This window comes from Agelaius phoeniceus, chromosome 22 (genome assembly GCF_051311805.1).
Source record: "Agelaius phoeniceus isolate bAgePho1 chromosome 22, bAgePho1.hap1, whole genome shotgun sequence".
Classification (NCBI taxonomy): Eukaryota; Metazoa; Chordata; class Aves; order Passeriformes; family Icteridae; genus Agelaius; species Agelaius phoeniceus.
Window position 1 is genome coordinate 3,177,736 of NC_135286.1, and position 17,290 is coordinate 3,195,025.

General features: G+C 53.5%; 3 protein-coding genes across 4 annotated transcripts in view; 2 read left to right on the forward strand and 1 right to left on the reverse strand.

The window, feature by feature from the left end:
- Window positions 1-745: 745 nt before the first annotated feature.
- Window positions 746-5,732, forward strand: TEKT2 (tektin 2). The gene is made up of 9 exons (XM_054648431.2): window positions 746-917; window positions 1,284-1,409; window positions 2,016-2,221; window positions 2,685-2,828; window positions 3,308-3,422; window positions 3,754-3,861; window positions 4,240-4,383; window positions 4,587-4,666; window positions 5,321-5,732. The coding sequence occupies exons 1-9, from the start codon at window positions 762-764 to the stop codon at window positions 5,520-5,522; spliced, it is 1,281 nt and encodes a 426-aa protein (XP_054504406.1). The 5' UTR covers window positions 746-761; the 3' UTR covers window positions 5,523-5,732.
- A 129-nt stretch (window positions 5,733-5,861) lies between these two features.
- ADPRS (ADP-ribosylserine hydrolase) lies at window positions 5,862-11,583 on the forward strand. Its single transcript, XM_054648343.2, has 6 exons — window positions 5,862-6,133; window positions 7,453-7,549; window positions 8,315-8,522; window positions 8,612-8,796; window positions 8,888-8,988; window positions 9,476-11,583. Exons 1-6 carry the CDS (start codon window positions 5,905-5,907, stop codon window positions 9,766-9,768), a joined length of 1,113 nt encoding a protein of 370 aa, XP_054504318.1. The 5' UTR covers window positions 5,862-5,904; the 3' UTR covers window positions 9,769-11,583.
- Window positions 11,584-12,316: 733 nt separating this feature from the next.
- Window positions 12,317-17,290, reverse strand: part of COL8A2 (collagen type VIII alpha 2 chain) — a 30,434-nt gene continuing 25,460 nt past the window's right edge. For both annotated transcript variants that reach the window (XM_054648402.2, XM_077189597.1), the window contains exon 3: window positions 12,317-17,084. In XM_054648402.2, coding sequence (XP_054504377.2) covers window positions 15,163-17,084 — 1,922 coding nt within the window. In that variant the 3' untranslated portion in view covers window positions 12,317-15,162. The remainder of the gene's footprint in view (window positions 17,085-17,290) is intronic.

The window sequence follows — 17,290 nt, forward strand, 5'->3', positions numbered from 1 at the left end:
CCCTTGCGAGCCGGCGGCTGAGCCCTTTCCCTCTTTCTCCCTTTCCTGTCTTTCCCCTCCACCTACGGCCGGGCCCCTGTGTCCCGCGGCCCTTTGTGCTCTCTCTCCTTCCCTTCAGGAACTCCTGGGTCAGCCTTGGGGTCGGTGCTCGAGGGGCTCCGGCGCAGCGCTCTGTTCCCGGGGGGGCTGGGGCAGACATGGGATAGATGTCCCGCTGCCAAGGGATTCTGCCCCAGAACTGCCCCCGACCGTAGATTTGGGCACCTGCAGCCCCCTCGGGAGCTCCTCGGACCTTGTGGAATGAGGTCTGCAGTTTCTGCCCGTTGTGCAGGGTGTGCTGGCTAAAAAAGGAGACTAAAAACTCTGCTATTCCTTGAAAGCCTTGGAGTCCCGGGGGTCCAGCCCTGGGCTAAGCCTTCAGCAGTAGCACAACAGAATCAGTCGCATCCTCAGCCGTTTTTGTCCAAGCTCAGTAAATATCAGTAAATGGTGCTGTGTCCTTGCAGTTACATTCCTAGGGAGGGACAGATGGGACAGGGCTTTTCCCCCTGGCCTGGGGCAGAGGATAGCTCCCATCTCCTGCCCTTGTGCTCCCCCATTTTAAGGACATGTATCTGCATTAGGCCAGGCGCCAAGTTGCAGCTTGCTGCTGCCTTTCTCCTGAAGAGCTCTGTAGTTTTTGGCTGCAGCTCCATTTCAGGTGTATTTCCATGAATAAACACACAAATCTTCCGCTCCCTTTCAGTCACCTGTTCAGCAAGATGGCCTCGCTGAGTGTAAAGCCAGGCCAGCGCTTCACCTTGCCGGACTGGAAGAACAACTCCCTCCTCATCTCGGCGGACGCCGAACAGCAGCGTTTTAATTCCCATCACATCCGGCAGGAAGGACGAGTTCTCCGCAATGACACCGGCAACCAGGTGAGCTCTCTGCCAGGAGGGCTGCTCACAGCTTTGTCAGGATAGTGGGCTGAGGAGCTGGGGAGCGTGTCTAGATTTGGGTGTATGGATGGGGAAATAAAAGGCTTTACCTGTACATTTACTCCCTGTAAACCCACCTGCAATGATGTATCTGTACTGACACTAAATCCCCGCGTGTGTTTCTCACATTCACTGCCACTGATGTTGTTCTCTGTGCTCTCCATTTGTGTAAATGACTGTGAATCCAAATGGCAACGTGTTGTATTCCTGTGAGAGGCTCAGTCAGTCCTGAAAACAGGGAAAGGCTTCAGCAAGATTCACAACTACAATTTTAAAATGAGTAACGGCATTTCTCTCTAATTGCAGGCAAAATGGGATGAGCACAACAGCCGAACCCACCTAAAGGATCGTATCACCACCGTGGACAAATGGAGAGAGGCCCTGGCCAAATGCCTCAAAGACCTAGACTCGGAAATTGATGCCTTAAGCAAAGTATGTTGGGAAGGCAGATGGCTGGAAATGAACTTTCACTCTCAACATGGGATGTGAAATAATTGAGACTTGTCTTGTGCAATGGGCAAGCTCTATATATATTTATGTCTATTTTATACTGAGATCCATACTTGATGGAATGACTTCCCGGAAAACAAACCACTGTGTTCTTGGCTGGGCCAAGCCATACCATGCAGCTGTGTATTACACGCTCCTGTTTGGATTTCTGGGTGGATTTTGTTGTTTGGACTTTTTATAAAGATCTGAAGGATAATAAGAAATATGTTAACACCATCCTCCAAAAATGTTTGGGTTTATATAGGGAATAGTGGTGGGAGATCTCTGATACCGTGAGTTTTAAACCCAGAAGCTGATGCTGCTTCTGGAATTGTTAACCCCTAGCAAGATGTGATTCCCAATGCAAGTGGCAGGTGTAGAGGACTAAGGTGTTTGGCTCTGGCAATTTTTGTTCCAGACTTGATAAAAGTTTCAGAACTGCAAAGACAATGAGAGTCCCTCTTAATGATGGTATGGGTGGGTTCCCCTTCCTTTCTCTCTCCCATGTCTAAAAGATCCCCCACAGACCTGATTGATTGCTTCTTCCAGGTGAAGGAAGCAGCAGAAAATGCCATCCAGGCAAAGAACTTGTGTTTGGATGTTGCCATTGAGTGCCTGACATTCCGTGAGAGCCGTCGTGACATCGATGTGGTGAGGGATCCTGTGGAAGAGGAATTACACAAAGAGGTGAAGGTGATTGAGAAAACCAAGAAAGAGCTGCAGCAGCGAGTGGATGATGCCTTCAGACAGCTCTGGTGAGGAGTTAGAGCTGTTGGTTGATGACTCTGCTCTCCTTGCTTGGTCCCAGATACTTAATGTGCCTCTAATGCCATGCTGAGATGAGCAGGGAACCACACAGAACCCCTGGGGATTTTCAGGGTCAGGGATTTGGCAGGGAAGGGTGTGTCAAAGGCAACTTCACAAGCACCATTTGGAAATTTTGTCCCAGACCTCTTGTGCCACCTGCCTTGGTTTAGGAATCAGTGGCCACGAGGTGTCAAAGCTCCCATGCCCTGATACTCTGTGGGAATCCTTCACAGCTCCATTCTCCAGGGTGATACCAGGCAGTGCTGGGCAGGTCAGGCCCAGTTCCCAGGAAGGGTGGGAGCTCATCATTCATTTCACTAAGATGACTGATGTGTGTTGAAGGCTTTGGGAGTTGTGAGCTGCCCCTGCCCTGGGCCTGCTCCCTGCTGACCCCAGCCTGGCTCTCCACAGCCTCTTAAAGGAAGCTCGTCAGCAGCTGAGCTGCGACCACCGGCACAAGGTGGAAGCGTTGGAGCTCGATCGGCAGTGCATGTCCTTCAACCCCACCTCTGGCAACATCTCCTTCAAGGTCAACCCAACACGGATCCCAGATGGGTAAGGAAAGACTCTGTCCTTGTGTGATCAAATCTGCCCCGAGCCCTGGGTTGCCTTTTCTTTCCATGCTGTGTCCAGGCTTGATGGGTAGGTACAGTTTTGGAGAGAGCTCAGAACAGAAATTGGCTGTGGCATGGGGAAGCCACAGGTTTTTGGGAGATACCTAAATTGTCACCACAAACCCAGTGCCCTGCCTCCCTCCTGCCTGGCTGTAAGTGACACTCAGCAGTGTGGTGTCACCTCTGGCACAGCTCAGGGGGACCTGCTGCACATTTTCACTTGCCTGGCATTCCTTTCCATGGCTTGGATGTGTCCCTGGTGGAGCAGATGTTGGGCCTGGTGGGGTTTAGTCTCTGAGGAGATCAGGGAAGATGTGACCTCCAGCTTTCCAGAATCATTTTGTGCTGCCACCCTGGCCTCAAGCAGGTGGTTCCTTTAAAATGTCTTGCAATTTATTTTCGTAACTGATTTGTTCACAGAACAACTGCACTTAGTGAGTGGGAGCTGAACAGCCGGTGCAACAAGGAGCGTGCTGAGGCAGAAATGAGAGCCTCAGTTGATCTCCGAGGAGCAATCACACTTACCATTGCCCAGGTAAACTGCTCCCTTGGCCTGGAATCTGTGGTGCCATTCTGGATCTGGTGTGGGAGAGTGGCAGGCATGTCTCTGGATCTGTCTGGGAGCAGCTGCCCTCCTGGTTTAAGTAGGAGCTTGGTTATGCTGCAGAGCTTGCAGCAGTCACTGGAGGCATGTCCCTGTCCATCTATCCCCACCTTCTGGCTACTGGGGAAGTGTGACATGCACACGTGGCAGCAGCCAAACCTGGTTGGTTTTGCTCCTGGGTTTGTCCCAACCTTCCAGGCACAGCTTGGGGGTGACACAGACACCTTGCAGCCATGTGTGACTGGGGCTGTTCTCTCCTCAGACAAACAATGAGCTGGATGCTCAGCGTATAGCTACAGAGTTTGCACTGAGGAAGAGGATGAGAGACATGGAAGCAGCCCTTAGTGAGCTGAGATGGCAGGAGAAGAATGTAAGTGTTGTTTCTTTGGTCATGGACTACAACCCTGGCTGGAAACAGAGTCCCAAAGGCTCTTGGTTACATGGAAAGTGACTCAGCCTGAGTGTAGTTTCCACATGTTTGCTGTTCAGTGGCACACATGATCCCAGCAATATCCCACCACTCACAGGTGCTTCTCTGGCACTGCTTGGCCGCACTGCCAGGTTTCAGCCTCTTTATTGTACCCCTTGTCTCAGCAGCACCATCCTGGTCCATGTAAAAGCAGAGGATTCAGTCCTCAGAAGCCCTTGAGTAAAATCTATCCCCAGCACAGCAAAATTCCCAGAGACACGGGGCCAGTTTCCCAGTCTGCATCCCGGGCTGTCCCTCATGACACATGTCTGTCCTCAGACCTTGGAGGAGATTGCTGAGATGGAGGAGGAGATCCGACAGCTGGAGGAAGATATCAAGAAGAGAACCCTGGATCTGAAAGTGGCTCACACGCGCCTGGAGACGCGCACGTACCGGCCCCACATCGAGCTGTGCCGGGACCAGGTACCCCAGCTGCCATGGTCCCCGCAGGGAGCTGAGGGGAAGGGGGCTCTGGAAAACATGGATGAGTGGTGGAGCAGCTGAGAAATTCATCCTACAGTGACATAGCAGAGCAAGGGAATAATGGCAGAGCTGGGGGAGAGGGGAAGGAGGGAACTGTGGCCTTTGTCAAAGCCCTCTTAAGTGCTGTCCCCTCCTCCCTGCAGGCTCAGTTTGGACTGACAGACGAGGTCCAGCAGCTGGAGGGGATGATCCGTGCACTCCAGCAGAAGAGGACAGAGTCACAGTGAGTGTCCTGCTGTCCAGGAACAGCAGTGCCCAGCACTGCCCTGAGGGGATGTGGCTCTGAGTGTCTCTGCTCTGGGCATACCTCCAGCACCTGCCTTTTGGGACTTGGGCTCATGAAGGGCAGCAGTGTTTGGGCTTGGTGGATGTGGGGTACAGAGGGGCTGTGCTGGGAGGGGAATGGGGCTCCCACAGCCCCTGCTTGACTCTGAATTCATCCAGGCCCTGACTGTTCCAAAAGGGACAAAAGAAGAGTGACAAGGAAGGAACAGAAGTGCTGCTGTGGGCTGGCAGCTCCCCGGGTGCACATCTCTTGCTGCCCTCCCAGAGCAGTGTGTGGGCTGGCTATTCACTGCCCCAAACAATGAGTATCTGATGAGTTCACTCCTTGTACAGGGCCAAATGCTGCCACAAAGTGGGAAGTTGGGTGCTTCCTGTCCAGTTTAAAATCATGGAATATCCTGAGTTGGGAGAGACATGAAAGAGTCACTGAGACCAACTCCTGGCCCTGCATGGGACACCCAACAATCCCCCCCTGTGCTTGAGAGCATTTTCCAAATGTTCCTTGAGCTGTGGCAGGGTTAGGGCTGGGACCATTCCCTGGGGAGTCTGTTCCCATTTGATCTCAACTCCTGTCCCTTCTGCTCATTCCCAGGGATGCCTTGGACGCTCTTTACAGACAACTCCACCGCATTCAGACCGATATTGGCTACAAAACCAATTCTCTGCAGCTAGACAACAAGTGCATGGACACCCGGAGAAAACTCGTGGTCCCTGTGGAGAAGTTTGACCCAGAGGTCGACGCTGTCAGCCGCACCAGGAACCTGCCGAGGGAAAGTCAGCTGGAGCTGGCTTAGCGCGCCGGGAATTGTGCAAGCGCGGGGGGAATGGAAAACTCCCGGTGATTCAGTTCCGCAGCGAGGAAAAGCGACATCTGCGTCGTGTTTGGGGAGAATGGAATTCTTCTCCTAGTTTGTTTTATAACTGTCTGGCCCTTGGATGATGTTTACAGCCTCCCGCGCTCCGAGGAGATTTATAAACAATAAAGGGCCTGTCCCCAGTTGTCATCCGCGGCGATTAAATCCAGCTGGATTCCAGGAGGGATTTGAGGGAGCAGGCGGGTGTGCTGTCGGCACCTCGGTCCTCCGGGCCGCCAGGGGGCGCCACTGTGCGCGGCAGCGACTTCGGCCCACGCTGCCCCCTGGCTGCCCGGGGGAAGAGGGCGCCGCGCGCAGCAAGATGGCGGCTGCGGGTCCGGCCTCAGGCGCCGGGCGGCTCCCGGCTCGTCCCCGGCCCGGCCTCGCTCGGTTCCGGGGCTGCTTGGCCGGGGCGTTGTTAGGGGATTGCCTGGGAGCTGTTTTCGAAGGCAGGAGCGTCGTGAAGCTGCCGGAACTGCTGAGTTTCCTCAAAGGGCTGGAACCGGCGCCGCCTGAGGAGGGAGGGGAGGCGGCGGGGAGCGCACGTGGAGGTGCGTGGGGGGGAGCGCGGCGGGGAGCGGGGGATGTCCCCCGGTGCCCCCTTCACACACCCCGCTGTGCACGGCACTCCGCACCCCAGAGATTCGGGTTAGACCCCAGCACTCCCCAGGACTGGCCTTTGGGGTCCAGTTTGTGTTCCACTCCCTCAGCACCCTCAGGACTGGGCTTTGAGGTGCCCAACCTGCAGAATCCCCAACCCCTCAGCTCCCCCGAATTGTGGGTGCCCCCAGTGCTTACCCCTCACCTGGTGTGGGGCATCTCTGCTGTGACTGCCCTGGCTGTTCCCTGCCCTGCTCTGTCCTGTGCCCATTCCTGATTCCCTAGGGATTCCTTAGGGACACGGCTGATGCAGAAGGCCCCGTGGTTTGCTCTGCTCGGCCCGAGCTGCTCCTGTTCCAGGGAGCTGAGGTGGAGTGTGCTGGGGTGGCAGTGTGAATGGGTGTGGCAGTGCTGGGCTGTCAGCAGGGAGCAGAGGTACCAAAACTTGAGGAGGAGAAGAGTGAGAGAAGCACAGAGTTTTTATTTAACTCGTAGAAAATTATTGCAGCCTTACAGTGCCTGAGGGGAGTCTGCAGGAAAGATGGATGCTATTGACAAACCTTGGAGTGACACGGGGAATGGCCACCCATTGCCAGAGAGCAGGGTTAGATGGGATGTTGGGAAGGAATTGTTCCCCATGAGGGTGGGGAGGCCCTAGCACAGGTTGCCTGGAGAAGCTGTGGCTGCTCCATCCCTGGAAGTGTCCAAGGCCAGGTTGGACAAGGCTTGGAGCAACCTGGGATAGTGGAAGATGTCCCTGCCCACGGCAGGGAGTGGAACAGGATGGGTTTTAAGGTTCCTTCAAACCTAAACTATCCTGGAAATCTGTGATTCTGTGTTGGCCTGGCTCTTGTCCATATATACCTCTGGATGTCATACATCTTCTCCTGGCTCTTACTAATCTTGCAGTATATTCTTTGTCATTATAGCTGTGGATGCAGCTCCCTGGCTGTGTGTCCTGACTCTGACAACCACAGCAGTGTCAACCTCAGAGTGCCAGGGAACTTAAATTCCAGACAGGTTTGGGTTGGAAGGGCACCTTAAAAATCACCCAGTGCTACCCTCTGCCATGGCAGGGACACCTTCCACTATCCCAGGTTGCTCCAAGCCCTGTCCAGCCTGGCCTGGGACACTTCGGGGATCCATGGGCAGCCACAGCTGTCCCTGGCAACTTGTGGCAGTCAGGCCCTGGAGATGAGGGTGGTGCTGGCAGAGGGCAGGAACAGTTTGTCCCTGGCTGCTGGTGTGACTCTTTGCCCTCCCGTTGCAGAGTCGCTGCCCTACACGGACGACACGGCCATGAGCAGGTCGGTGGTGCAGTCACTGCTGGCCAAGCAGGAGTTTGATGAGGTTGACATGGCCAAGAGGTGAGCATGAGGCTTCCTGAAGGTGTAACCATCACTGTGACTGTCTGTGGAAGGGGGGACAGGGGCTGAGGCAGACTAATGCTAATTACTAATTTTTGGAGGGGAAAAAGTTAGGAAATAGGTGGTTAATCCTTTACTTTGTTAATCCTTTTGCTTTGCCATATCTTGGACCATGCAGCAGGATCAGCTGCAGTGTGGAGTCTGAAGCTGCCTTGACAGGGCAGCACTGCTGTGTATCAGCCTTGTGTGTGTTCACCTTTGGGGAGAAGAATGCCTGGAGACTCCAGAAACATTTTGTTTCATGTTTATTTGTTGCTATTTATGTTTGCACTGCCCTTAATTTAGTGAGGGAATAGGAGTGAGCTCAGCTTGACTCTGTTTATGATCCGTTTCCCTGTTGAATCCCTGGCCCTGAGAGCATTTGGTTCCACTTAAGGGAAAGCATTTCTTTGTTTAGAAAACTCTTCCATTGAACTTGAACAAAAGACTTTCCTTGTGGTTGTGACCCACGGAAATGTTTCTAGTTTGCTTCTATTTTGAGGCAGAGCTGAGAGGGAAACAAGTGGGTTATGGAAGGTGATGTTTATACATCCTTCTTTCACACTGTTCTTTGGGAATTGTTTCCTGCAGAACTGTATCTCTGAGCCCTGACTGTCCTTGATTTAGGTGTGTGTTATTAATTCACTTTAGCAAGAGCCTTCATCCAATCACAAACCCCAGTAACAGACCAAACCCCTGGGGTGTTTTCCCCCCTGCCCACACCAGGTTTGCTGAGGAGTACAAGAAGGAACCCAACAGGGGCTATGGGATGGCCGTGGTCAATGTCTTCAAGAAGCTCCTGAGCCCCAAGTGCAGCGACGTGTTTGAGCCCGCGAGAGCTCAGTTCAATGGGAAGGGCTCCTACGGGAACGGCGGCGCCATGAGGGTGGCCGGCATCCCCCTCGTCTACTCCGACATCCAGGATGTCAAGAAGGTAACGGAACATTCTGGGCTTCTCTGGGTGTCCCTGCTGCCAGGGGAGCGTCCCAGGAAGCTTTGCTGACACCGGCGTTTCTGTGGCAGTTTGCGAAGCTGAGCGCGGAGCTGACCCACGCCAACTCCCTGGGCTACAACGGGGCCATCCTGCAGGCCCTGGCTGTGCACCTGGCACTGCAGGAAGGGCTCAGCAGGGAAACCTTCCTGGAGCAGCTCATCAGCCACATGGAGCACGTGGAGGCAGATGACAAGTCTCTCAGTGATGCCCGAGCGTGAGTAGCTTGGGGAAAGCCCCAACCCTGCTTTGGTGGTTTGTTCTGGCTCTTCACATTCTCTCCTCTTCACTGCTCTCTCTGTTTGCAGGCTGGGATTTGAGGATTTACCATTTTCCAGGCGTCTCAAGAAAATCAAGGAATTTTTGGAGCTCAGCAGTGTTCCCAAAGCAGATGTATTGTTTGAGTTGGGTGAGTACCTTTCTTAGTACAAGCATTAGGAAAGCTGGAAGCAAGACTAACTTAGCAAGCCTGGTAAATGTATGTCCCCCTAGATTCCTCTTCAGCCTGTCAGGCACAGACTATGCTGGAAAAGCAGCCTGTGCTCACCAGTCAGGAATTGTGAGTCTCAACCCAGTGATTTCCTCTGTGTATTGATAGGAAAAAAATTTCTTGCTAAGAGAAATTTACCTTGCATAATATTTCTTAATATTCCAAGACTCTTAAGGGCTATTGAGCCATCATGTTGAGTGGGAATGAGTAGATGTGTATGGCCAGGCTATACTGGGGTAACTGGGAATTGCTCTGCAGATGTGAGTGGTACTGGGGAACTGGGGGGTTTCTGAGGGACAAACTTTTGCACCTTTTCCTGGTAAAATCCATGATACTGTTATGGAAAGTCACCAGTAGGAAGGGAAAAGGCAGGGAGGCCAGAGGGTGCTGACGGGGTGTGTTCCAGGCAATGGCATCGCTGCGCTGCGCTCCGTCCCCACTGCCATTTACTCCTTCCTGCGCTGCATGGACGCTGATCCTGACATTCCTGAGCACTACAACGCCCTGCAGAGAACCATCATCTACTGCATCTCCCTGGGGGGGGACACGGACACCATCGCCACCATGGCGGGGGCCATCGCCGGCGCCTACTACGGGGAGGAGCAGGTGCCCCCGAGCTGGGAGCAGAGCTGTGAGGCTTTCCAGGAGACCCAGAGGATGGCCAAGAGCCTCTATGAACTCTACTGCCAGCGGCTCTGAGCTCCAGGACAGCCCCAGGGCTTTCCTGAAGGCAAAGGGATGGTCAGCTCTGCTTCCCCGGTCAGACCCAGCCGTGGATCCGCGCCATCTGCCGACGCCAGCGAGCCTCACCTGGGAAGGGGGAGCCTGCTGCTGTCAGCTGGGAGCTGGGAGCAGGAGCCAGCCTGGAGAAGAGGGGACATCCCCTCCAGTCAAGGGTCAGCTGGGAAGTGGCTGCACTTGGACAGTGGCTGCAGCTCCCTGAGTGTACACAAGTGTCTCATTTTCCATGGATTTCTGCTGCTTGCTTTGTCCACCATTGTGCCATTTGTCATTGCAGTTACTGGTGGGTGTCTGAATCCATGGACTTTCTCCCTGTTTTCATCTGCTCCTGTGTCCATGGGCTGTGTTTTGGTGGTCAGTGGCTTGTCCAGTCTCCACACCCCTGGTACAGCAGCAGGTCATTGTCAGCTGGCCAGATTAGGGATGTCACAGGAGTCACCAGAGTGTCACCTGTGCTGAGTTAGGATAATGGAGTGCAAATTTCTGGGGACATTTGTTGCCTTAAAGGCAGAATGAGAAGGGCCAGAGAAGGGATTTCTTTGCATTGCTGATGGCTCTGTGAGAGACCTTTGATGCCTGCAGACAATCCCAGCTGGCTCATTGTCCCTGCTGGGAGAGGGTGTCACTAATTGCTGCTCCTCCTGTGTCCTTGGCCCTGTGATCCAACAGGCACCTGCTGTACTTTGTGCCCCTTGCACAGCTGCTGTCACACTGCTGCAGCCACTCTGGCTGCTCCTGTGTTCCTAATCTATGTATTCTGTATTTTTAAAGTCCTGTATATGCCCAGAGCACCAAGTGAGATTCCTGTTTAAATCACAGAATACCCCAAATTGAAAGGGACCCACAAGGATCATGAGAGTCCAGCTCCTGTGGAGTGCAGATCTGGGAGTGGAAGTAGTACAGGGGTAGAATGCCTGGTTCTGCTGCAGTCAGTCACAAAAGTGACTTGAGCAGGATGCAGGAGTTAATTTATCACAGTCTCAGCCTTTGTACTTGGTAAAATTTGCCCCAGAATTAAAGGGAAAGGTGGGTTAATTGGGGACATCAATATTGAAAAGAAGCTGGTGCTGGTGGCCAAGAACATTCTAGCACAGCTGTGTTCCAGAACTTCACATTTAAAACCTTTTCCTAGTGGAGCTGGTCAAAAAGGGAAAAACAGCTTGGGAATGGCACATCTAGAAAGGGTTGGAAGCTTTTTAATAATTGAAAACAAAAAGTCATCACATGGAAATGTTTATAAGCTTAAATGTGACAGTGTAACTCTTGTTATTTCTCCAGCATGTCTTGTGACACTGGGAAGTGGCTGTGGTGCTCCCCAGTGGTGTCAGCACGTGGTGGCTGTGTCAGGCTGCATGCACATGTGGGAATCTGGCTGCCACAGGTCCTTCCAGTTTTCCCCGTTGTCTGCTTCCTTCAAGTGCCAGTCTTTTGTGTGATGCTATAATGGGTTTTCCTTGTATAAATGGATTCTTGTCCTGGGAACGTGTGGAATTTTGGTCTGTTGTATATTTTTGTATTGTGCTGCAGATCTGAGCTGTAAAATACCAGGTTTTCCACATTATTCTGCCAGAGGACCAACCAGATTCATTTAATTATTTAAAAGAAGATATTTTTCTTTTAAAGCAGCTTTATAATTTTAAATGTTTGGAACTCCTGACAAGCAAAGAGCTCCTGTTTAAAGACCGGAGCTCTTTGGGCCTGAATTTAGATGTGTACTAAACCCTTCACTTTCCTTGGAAAGAAGTAAAATCCCTCAGTTATCTTTGTTAAGTAGCCAGTGCTCTCTGTTTTCACTCAAGTCATGAAGTTGTGCATCCTCAGTGCCAAGAGGACCAGGAGTGGTTCTTGGTACAAGGGTGAGTTGACACTGGGCATTGCAGGGAGGGCCTTTGGAAAGGCCCCTTTTCCTTCTCAGCCTGTGGAAGGAGTTCAGGTGCTGGAATCCAGCACGTGAGGATGGTGCAGAGAGCAGGGAATTCACTGGGAGCCTCGTGCATGGCAGCAGGAGGATGGCTTCTCCTTGGAATGGGCTGGGTGGCAGCCAGGCTTCCCTGGAAATGTTTCACCCCTTAAGGTGAGATCAGGTGGGAAAACACATTTTCTTCTCTTTGGACTGTGAACCTGTGAAGGTGCAAGTGATTCACCAGTCCTGAGTGTTCCTGACTCTCTCAGGATTGAGGCTGGCTATGCACAAGGTGTGTGATGTAGAATAAAAAAATAATGGAAAAAAAACCACACAGAAGGGAAAGGGAATCCCTAAGACTTCATCTTGAATCCCTGAAATTAATAATCACCAGGCTGGAAGGATCTGGGTTTCAGCCTTTTCTAAAACTGAATTTCTGGAGGCAGGAGTCTTTTCCTTAATCACAAGAAACATGCAGTAACTTTTTGCATAAGGATATCAGTTAGGGAATCTGCTGGGAATGAGCAAGATCTCTTACAATAGAGTGTAAGAGAACTGTATGAGGCAGAGCAAGACCCAGGACAAAGCACAGGTGAGCCCACCTCTATACAATAAGTTTTATTGATGTTTGTCAATACAATCAAGTACTGCAGTTTTAGTTGTGAAGAGCAGGTCAGTTTTGGGTCACAAAGAGTGCATTTTAAACCAACTTTTACTAGGACAGTGCATGTAGTAAGTATTTACAAAACTAAAAACCTCTATATACTAGGTTAGAAATGAAGATACTAGAGGCAAATTTAAAAAAAAAATAGTAAGAATTTGTATATAAAAATGCACATTGTAATGCAGTTTTCAGCATTAAAAATAGACATACCTCATCCAACCCAACCTTTTTTATTCTTGTGATTGAAACCAAAATCCCACGCGCTCACACACACGACAGAAAATAATCCTTTCTGCTGGCTAATATGTACTCAATATTCCAGAAAAAAAAAAATCCTTCTGGAGAGTGAACAGCCTCCCTCATCCTGTGCATCGTTTTTTTTTTTTTAGCCTAACTATGTGCGTGTAATATCTTTGCTTTCCATTAGTGTGTAAATGTAAGAGGTTAAATAGCTGCTAGGGGTGATTATGGGTTTGCTCTGCACGTGATAGGAAAGTGGAATTACAAAACTGTATCTACAGCACAAACTTAATCTGGGGGTGGCTACGGTGAGGAGTTTGGTCGTTGCTTTTTGCCAGCTCGAACGAGAAGTTTGGAATGAAGCAGAACAGAACAAGAAGAGATGGGCTGTAGATTAGGCACAGTATAAATAAGTTGCTTTGAGGAGCAGGATGAAGCTCCCACCAGGCGTGGCAGCTCCTGGCCCTGCACGAGGCTGGACCAGCTCAAATCCCTCTATTCTCCAGAGAAAAGGAGCCAAATCCCCTCCCAGCATCCTCTCCTACCAAACCTGGGTCTGGAAAAATCATCTGAGCTTCCACTTTTTATTTAAGGGACTGTTCCTGCTGGGATATAACCTGTTAGGATCACAACCCAAATGGTCCTGACCATGCCCTCAGGAGTTAAAAACGTCCAGTGGGATCAGACAGCTTCCAGCTTGGAGGTTCATCTCTGCATGAAACTTGCAGCTTTAAGGAGAGAAATTCACAGGGAAAAGATCCCAGGGAGGGGACACACAGCCCCAACAGGCAGTGCCCACAGCACTGGCCGTCCAACTGCAAATTTCCTTCTTGTGTTTCTTAATTTCAGGGTAGGTGAGTTTTTAAAAGGAAGGCCTGAATGGCAAGAGGCAGAAACACAGGACAGGCTTGAGGAGAAAACAAACAAGCAAAACAGAAATAGGAAAAGAAAAGTTGTTTAAATATCTCATCGAGTCCATCTGGAAAACAAGCCCAGTCCCAGTCTTGCTACGTTTCTTTGGCCATCAAACAGGCTTTGGGAAAATGCAAAGGTCAGAGCTGGTGACCAAATTGTTGCTGTTTCTCAGGGATGTGCCTTTGCAGAAGGACATGCAGTGGGATATGCACATGGATTGACTTCAGCAGCATGCTCCTGGCCTGGGATGAGCAGCATCCCTGTCCTGGAAGTGGCAGTGACTGTTCTACTGTGAGAAAACCTGCAAAGCCACAGGATCTGTGTGGGGCAGTGCCATCGTGCCTGGCCCAGAGCCCTGCAGCTCATGCTCAGGTCAGAAATGCTCCAAGCATTAGAGAGACAAAGTGGTAACAACAGGCAAATGTTGATTTCTTTAACCTAAGTCACAGAGTGGCCCCTGGGCTGGTGCCCTGTCACAGGTATTGCACTACACTTGTAAGTGATGTTCTTCAATGGGTCATAGCACCGTGGTGAAATCACTGTGTGGAAAGTTAGAACCAGCACTGTTTTTTCTTAATTCCAAGATCCCCAGAGGAAGGGGGGACACCAATGCAAGAGTTCACACATCCCAAAATAGTGAGACAGGAAAAGCAAGTTGTCCATCAGTGGCACTTCCTTATGTCACACCAGCTGGCAGCACCGTGAGCTAGGCTTGCACTGCCATCCTTGTGTGGGCAGAGATGCTCCTGAGGCCAAGCAAGTCTTTGGGCTGCAGAGACAGACGGGACAGGACCAGCCCTTGGACTTCCCAGCAGGTGAAAGGAGAGAGCAGATCGTTGTTCATCACGGGGTCCCAGCTTCCCTCACTGCCTTTGGAACCGGTCATGGCATCCTCCCAGGTACCAGTGCCTGGATGATTTTATTCCTAAAGGTGCTGGGGGGGGAGGGTTAAAAATAATATTTACTTCTTAGAAGAAGGTGCTTATGCAAAGTGTTCCACTCTTTAGGATTATAAATCCAACCACACTGAATCTGGAGTGAATCGGAGAGACTGCCCCAAAGCACAGTCTGGAAAAACAGGCGTCAGCAAGCCTGGAACTTGGGCATCTGATGGTTTGGAAGGAAATTTCTCAATCCAGCGTGGATCCCTGCTGCTCTATGGGTTTGTGTAAGTGCCTGGGACCCTGCGTTGGTTACCAACACATTAGCCATGACACAGCTGGATTTATTTATCTAGCATTCCAAATGGGAAATGAGGGCACTTGATACAGGCCATGGGGGTCTGGTCTTCCTCTCTGGATGGCCAGATCCTTGCCATCCCAAGTGTGTTCCTGTGTTTGATGTCCAGTCACTGGGGTACTTATTCCAAATATGCTTTGTTGAAGAAGTCACTCCCCTCCCTCCCTTCTCCCTCCCCCAAAAAAAGAAAGATAGATGGATAGATGTCTCCTTCCCGATTACCCTCTTGACTCATGGATCAAACAGTGTGAAGCAAGGTCCCATGACAATGTCTTGCGCGTTCTTCCCAGTGATTTTTCTTTTTTGTATTAATTTTAAAACACTTTTTTATAAAAAAAAAAAAAGAAGTTTATGGCTAAAGTGGGTGAAAAGGAAACGTGCCCAACAGCTGTTATGTGGGGCAGAGCAGGAACCCGGAGAAGGAGGAGTGGATGTATTCCGTGGAGTACAGCCCATTGGCCTGGTCCGAGGGCATCTGTACCCAGACCTGGTCGTTCTCCTTGAGTTCAAGCACGGCACTGCCCGAGGCCTGGTCCAGGTACCCCTTTTTGTACTCATCGTAGGTGTAGGTGGCCGGCACGTTGTTCTTATACAGAGCCACCCAAACGTTGGTCCCTTTGACGTGCACGTGGTAGGCAAAGTAGTAGATTCCGGATACGGGGCAGGTGAAGATCCCGGTGACCGGGTTGTAGCCGTTGTGCCCGTTGTACAAGGTCCGGTCAAACTTGACGGGCATGCCGGATGCGGGGAAGGGGGAGGTGAGGATGGCAGTGAAGGCCGGCGCGATGCGGGCAGCGAGCTCTCCTCGGCCGTACTGTGGCTTGCCCGGCTTCCCGTTGCCCAGCACAGCCCCCTCCACGCCACCGTCCGGCAGGTGCAGCCCCGCGATGCCCGTCTCGTCCAGCACTCCTGGCGCTCCTGGTGGCCCAGGTGGCCCCGGTGGCCCTGGTGGCCCATTCAACCCTGGTGTTCCTGGCATTCCGGGGGGGCCGATGGGTCCGGCCAGGCCAGGCTCGCCGGTCTTCCCCTCGCCGGGAATGCCAGGGAGCCCAGGCTCCCCTTTCAGGCCTGGTAACCCCTGAGGCCCCATGGGGCCAGCAGGTCCTTGCAATCCCGGGATGCCGGAGGGGCCCCTCAGCCCCGGCTGCCCTGGGATCCCACCGTCCCCTTTGGGCCCGGGGCCGCCCGTTAATCCAGGCACCCCCGGAAGGCCGATGAACCCCGGTTCACCTTTGGGGCCCGTTGGGCCGGGAGGTCCCAGTGACCCGGGCAGGCCTCTTTCTCCCGGCACCCCCGGCTTCCCCGCGAAGCCGTTCGGGCCCTGGTCGCCGCGTATCCCCGGCATTCCCGGGGGCCCGCTCGGCCCCACGTCCCCCTTGGGGCCGGGCAGCCCGTGCTTGCCCGGCAGCCCCATGGACCCCGGCGGGCCCGGCGGGCCGATGATGCCGGCAGGGCCTGGCTCGCCCGGCTCGCCATCAACGCCGGGCTCCCCCTTATCGCCGATGGCTCCCTGTGCCCCGGGCTGCCCGCGGTCTCCTTTCAGGCCGGGCATGCCCGGCTTCCCATAGCCCGTGGGGCCTGGCAGGCCAGGGAGGCCGCGGATCCCGGGCTCTCCCTTCGGTCCCATGGGGCCCTGTATCCCCGGCACCCCCGCGACGCCCGGGACACCGATCCCGTCGATCCCGGGGGGTCCCCGCGGCCCCACAGGGCCGGGCTCCCCGGTGACACCCGGCCCGCCCGGGGGACCCATGTCGCCCTTGTCCCCGGGCGCTCCGGGCAGCCCATCGAGGCCAGGCTTCCCAATGCCGGCGGGCCCAGGGGGCCCCGCAGGGCCGGGAGGGCCCCCGTTGCCCCGGGGCCCCGGTAAGCCTGGCTTCCCCACGCCGTTTTCACCCTTCATCCCTCGTTCTCCGCGGGGCCCCGGCTCTCCTTTCGGGCCAGGCTCTCCCCGAAACCCGGGCAGGCCAGGGCCGCCCTGGGGACCCGGCTTCCCATTGACAGAGAGGCCGGCTGGCCCGGGCAGCCCCGGCGGGCCGGGCAGTCCCCTCGGCCCTTGCTCCCCACGCATGCCGGGCTCGCCCTTGGCTCCGGGCATCCCTTTCATACCCGCCTTCCCGGGGAGTCCTGGGATGCCCGGTTTCCCAATGCCCGAGAAGCCCGGCGGCCCAGCAGGCCCAGGCTGGCCGTGCATTCCCGGCTTCCCCGTGCCCGGTTTTCCTGGGTAGCCGGGGGGCCCGGGAGGTCCACGAGGGCCAGGCTTCCCTGGCGGTCCTGGCTCGCCTTTGAGGTCCATGGGCAGCAGAGGTGGCATGTCTGTGGAGAGAGGAGACACAGAGTGTCACTAGAGCTGGCCTGGGCAAGGAGTGTCCTTGGGATGTTGGAACCAGGGTCTCTGAGTGGCCTGGGCTGGGCTTGAACGGGGACCCTTCCACTGAAACATGGCCACAGCAGCTTCCTGGGCCCCCACATCATCAGCAGGGCTGTCCTGAGGGGAGGCCAAAGCCCAGAGTTCTCTCATT